General features: G+C 34.6%; 1 protein-coding gene across 1 annotated transcript; it reads left to right on the forward strand.

Moving 5' to 3' along the window:
- Positions 1 to 1170: 1170 nt before the first annotated feature.
- LOC123557725 (uncharacterized) lies at positions 1171 to 4726 on the forward strand. Its single transcript, XM_045349368.2, has 4 exons — positions 1171 to 1403; positions 2608 to 2656; positions 3085 to 3168; positions 3631 to 4726. Exons 1-4 carry the CDS (start codon positions 1356 to 1358, stop codon positions 4398 to 4400), a joined length of 951 nt encoding a protein of 316 aa, XP_045205303.2. The 5' UTR covers positions 1171 to 1355; the 3' UTR covers positions 4401 to 4726.
- Positions 4727 to 4934: the final 208 nt, after the last annotated feature.

The following is a 4934-nucleotide window of genomic DNA, read 5'->3' on the forward strand; positions in this document are numbered from 1 at the left end:
GATTTATAACGATAATGGACTTTGACATCTGTTTATGAAACAATCACGTAAACTAAAGTAAAAGCAGAATGATTTGGTGATTTTTTATAGTATAAATTTATAAATTTATAAGTCTTTATGTAGTCCGTACAATATGTAGAAATTAGAAAACGAGTATGAGAATAATGCTACAGAAAAATCAAGGTACATTGATCATATTACAGGTAAACCATGCTATATAACAGCTGCAAATTTGGCGGAATCGTTCTGTAAGTAAACCAAGAGAAAGTATAAGAGCACAGTTGCATTGACAAGTAAACAATGCTAATGGTAAGCACAGTTACCGGAGTCATTCTACAGGTAAACTCTGTTGTTTTTGTACTTGCACATATACCCAAGCCAATATATATATTATATATATTGTCTTGTAAATATGACTTTATATTAACGTCAGATGTATACAAAAAAAAAACATAGAATGTCATAAAAATAAATAACCCAAAATTAAAGGGTTATGTGAGCCAGACTTGAAAGAAATAACCCATGTCTTGGAAAAACATGTCTACTGTAGGACTGAATTACTCAAGTAAATTTTAAAAGAAAGAACTGCAGTTCTTGTCAAGTACGGCACAGACGTGCATGTTTTGTCAAGATGCATTAGCAGCAGTATACACTAGCCCACGTGACAGACTTTCCGTATGGGACAGATTAGACAGATTGTTTTTTTCTTTCATAACATGTAGCCATTATCTGGCTTTGGAAGATCTGTGTTATTACTCCTTTACCCGCACGTACCTGCTTTTGCCCAAAGGTGCAACTTTGAGTTGTTTTTCTCACCCCACCATTCAAAGTTGGGAAGTCATGATATGATCACATCTGTATCTTAACACGTGACATAAACCCCAAATAGTGGGGAACTCGTTTGAATTTTTAAGAAGCCAAAGGCGACAAAATGTTAAAATACCATTGCATCCGGTAATTATATTTCGAATAATTATTTCGATATAGGATAGATCTTGCTAAAAGTGGGTTCAAAAGTTTTTGTCCAGCGAATCTCAAAGTGTCTCTCATTTGTATTCCATTGTTGTTAAAGGCCAAAATTATACTATATAATGATATGTATTGTATCCTTGAAATTACATAGTATTTCTTGTTCCGGTTGACGTAAGTAGCTCTATATCATAAGTTAAAACTCTTTTAAGTCCGGGTTTGCTGAAAGTGGTTTTAATTTTGCATATTGATGACATTTTAGTTCAGTTACAGGATAAACCAAATCTCTGTTTGATTTTGTTTGAATGTCGCGCATCTGTATTTATCTTCGACATCTTTTATTTCTATTTCCGCGACAGTATTTAAAGAGCTATGGTTAATTCTTGATGTGCAGTCAGGAGTGGGCGGATACAAACTTAAGTAATAGGATAGAGGTAAGAGGTCGTTATTTTTAATTCTAAATGTCTGCGAAATGAATTTGCTATTAAAATATTTAGGTCAGAAAAAATATCTGCAACAGTTATAGTTAACGATGCTGAAATTCGTATAACTTTATATTTATATGGGGATATTCGATGGTTTTCAGTTGCAATTATCACATTTCCTTTATCAGCGTAATGGACACACTGGTGTTTCTTCACATACGGATGTATACCGCTGTGGTCATTATTATTTTTTTTCTGATAATGCACAGTTCCGTAATTGAATGGTGTGGCATTAGCAATGCTATGTGAATGTTCAGACCTTACTTTAGTCACGATAAAGATTTGATTTAGCCACACATAAACATACGATGTTCATTGGCCGCTCATGATATTTCCAGTTTGAAATTAAATCAGCAACAACTTCATTGAAACCGCAAATAATAGTTTAATGAATCTTCAAATGCGTTTTATTTGAACTGAAAGGAAACATTTGAATGGCATGTTGATAGAAGCAATTGTGTCACTGAAACATCAATCAGATGACATAAGATCGCTATAATGATCCAACTATTTACAACATGCTAGCAACAGGACATCTCTTTGATTATTAAGTAAAGCCTACCTACATTTCTTCCACAATATGTAATCTAAAGAGTAAAGGCAAAATAGAGAACTTTTACCGCATGCTATTTTTTAATGATATCTAACTCTGCCCCCTTCTGTTTCAGAGGTAAATACACTTTGAACAGCAAGAAATCACTTATCAAATGAAAACTTTTCACTTTTGTACAACAAATCAGTAATAAGTCTTGAAAAAAAGTAAGAACTTACTAGAAAAAAAGGAATAAAAGGAAAAAATGGTCCCAGTGGGACTTGAACCTATGCCCCCTGAAAAATTTATGTCAAAGTAGATTTATTGTAGGAATTGAATACTCTTTACTATTATATGGGTCATACCTTAAATGCTAGTGATCACTTGTTTATGTCTTCGTTTTCGACATACCGAATGGACTCAGTGGTGTCCATATATCTTGTCATTTGGGATCATTGATCTTATTCAACAATAGTTGGTAAGAGAGTTCCGCTTACGCCGGTGCTAGGGGGCGTGAAGTGGGTTTCAAATTTCAGAACTTCTCCTGAATTCTCATTTATTTGATTTTCTTTTCACATTGTCAGACACTGTTATATTTTTGTCATGATTTTATACTTGTAGGAGCCTACACTGGACAGTACTAGCAGAATGGAGAAATATCATTTTCTGGGTAAGCTTTTCTTATTTTTTCCGTGAAAATTGGCCCCCTTCAACTCTATAAGGAGCACACAGGCATACTTCCGTGCCAACAGTCACAGTCATGTCATGTTATGTCAAGTTAAAAAATTCATCTGGATTCTACAAACATTGTTGATATATATGTTCGAGTATATATTTGGAGACAGGTATTATAAAACGCTGCCCTTAACAAAGGTTCCTTTGCCAGATAGTCAAACAAACAATTCATGTTTTGCGATACGAGCATTACAATAATAGTGATTATGCTTAAGGGTAGCATGTAACAGAAAAAATACCATAAGTGAATATTAACTGAATATTTATTCAATATAGAAATAAGTAAAAATACTTTAAAGTTTAAAGTTAGAATTAATGTAACACCTGTGCTCATATTTAAGGCTTTCAAAATTCCATTTTCAGCTTTATGCTTTCTTCTCTACACGTTGGACATAACACTTCCGACACAAGCATATCTACTGTCAAATATTTGTGAAAATAACCAAAGTAAGTAAGTAATACCGTTAGTATATGGTCTGGAAATAATTTAAAACTTATTTACACCGAATAAGTGTCATATTAAACGTTTTGGAATATAGAGCTATGGCTGTGCCTCATTGTCGTGCATTGTTTGATAGCATACGAGAACTGTAAAGATATGGAGACCATTAAAGATGCTAAAAGTTTAAATGAAGTAAAAGTACATGAAATTGTTACCTTCATAAAAAAAGCTTTACTTTTGAGATATTGCCTTCCGGCTAGCTCTATATTATCTTTTCTTGGTAAATATCACATCGTATTCATTGTTCAAAAGTCAATAGTGTTTTAATAATAAGATATATGTACAGAAGTGTTGAAATCAATTTTTGCGTTAAGTGTCATATGTAACACAAACTTTTCAGGCGGCGGCTCAAATATAATCCGATTATAAGTATGGTTTAAAAATTGCATGGTCTTTCACAATTTCAGACGCCGACACACTGATACATGGAGACAGCCAAAATGCCGTTAACAACTTTGCCCATGTAATCAGTGAGAAAAGGAAGTTTGACCTCTATGGGGACAATGAAACCTATATCGGTGGTTGCAGAAGACCTGCCCTAGAAAACAGGCACAGAAAAGGATGGGAATATGACAACGTGATATGGGTTTTAGACTGCTGGGATCCAGTTGAATGCCTCATGATTGAAACAGAAGAATATCAAAGAGATGCGTTAAAACTTCTCCCATTCTCATCCTCGCCATCTGGCCACGTCAACGTCAAAACTGTAATGTTGCCGATCGATTTACTTACTACAACATCTTATACATTTCTGCCTGATGCGACCCAGAAAAGCATTTTCTTTGTAACCTCGTTGTTGACAGGCTGCAGTGTCTTCGTCGCCAAACCTGAAAATTCGAACTGTAATATAATCGTGATGCATTCTAACTTCTTATGTTCCAGCTCTCGTCGCACTGACTACAACCACAAGCAGGCTATGGTTGCGCTAGAGTCGATTCGCAAAACAAACAAGTATTGTACGTACACTGTGCAGTCGATACGACGTTGGGCGGCCGATATAAATCGTGACATAATTGTTGAAGCCCATTATCCTTATGCAAACAATATCTTCTTTTACAGTATGAGTTACGTCAATTTCCTCTACGGATATAAAGTAGGTGGAGTCAGCGCTAGATGGCGCTTCTGTATAAAAGGCTTACACAACGGTGAACCAGCAGAACATTGTATTGACATCTAAGTTTTGAACATATCAATGCGTTTCTTATTGAACATTTTAAACATAAACTAACAACTATAAATCATGAAATCTCAGATGTGGTTTATTTTGTGCATGAAACGCACAAGCATGTCTTTGTCTAACATATGGAACAGAAAAGCGCATTTTTTGCTAAAGTAATACACGCGTGAGAAACTAAAAGCACGAAACTCACAATTGTTTCTTTAAAATCACAAATGCCCACTATCTTAAGTCTGATTCATACAAACAATTCAAATTATACAAATGTCTGTTCTTTTGCTACTTTTCTATATATTATTATATAAATAAATGACATATTGTTCATACATATTGTTCGTAGATCTTTCTTTATTTTACCAAATCCACATTCATATCAAATCCGACTGGTTTAAAATGCATGGTGCGAATCGCAAGCACCATATTTTATGGCGAGTACGAGCATCATAGCAGTATGTACCAACCACTTCACGTTCCGACGTTTTGTACGACAGCTCAAATATAATGCAAAGTCCAGTCATTCTCCAGTGAAGAGTG

Source organism: Mercenaria mercenaria, chromosome 5 (assembly GCF_021730395.1).
Source record: "Mercenaria mercenaria strain notata chromosome 5, MADL_Memer_1, whole genome shotgun sequence".
NCBI classification, from domain to species: Eukaryota; Metazoa; Mollusca; class Bivalvia; order Venerida; family Veneridae; genus Mercenaria; species Mercenaria mercenaria.

Excerpts from the sequence above, each read along its gene's own strand:
- LOC123557725 (XM_045349368.2), top strand. The coding sequence starts at position 1,356 with ATGTGCAGTCAGGAGTGGGCGGATACAAACTTAAGTAATAGGATAGAG. Across the intron at positions 1,404-2,607 it reads ACTTAAGTAATAGGATAGAG|GAGCCTACACTGGACAGTAC; the intron begins GTAAGAGGTCGT and ends TTATACTTGTAG. Across the intron at positions 2,657-3,084 it reads GGAGAAATATCATTTTCTGG|CTTTATGCTTTCTTCTCTAC; the intron begins GTAAGCTTTTCT and ends TTCCATTTTCAG.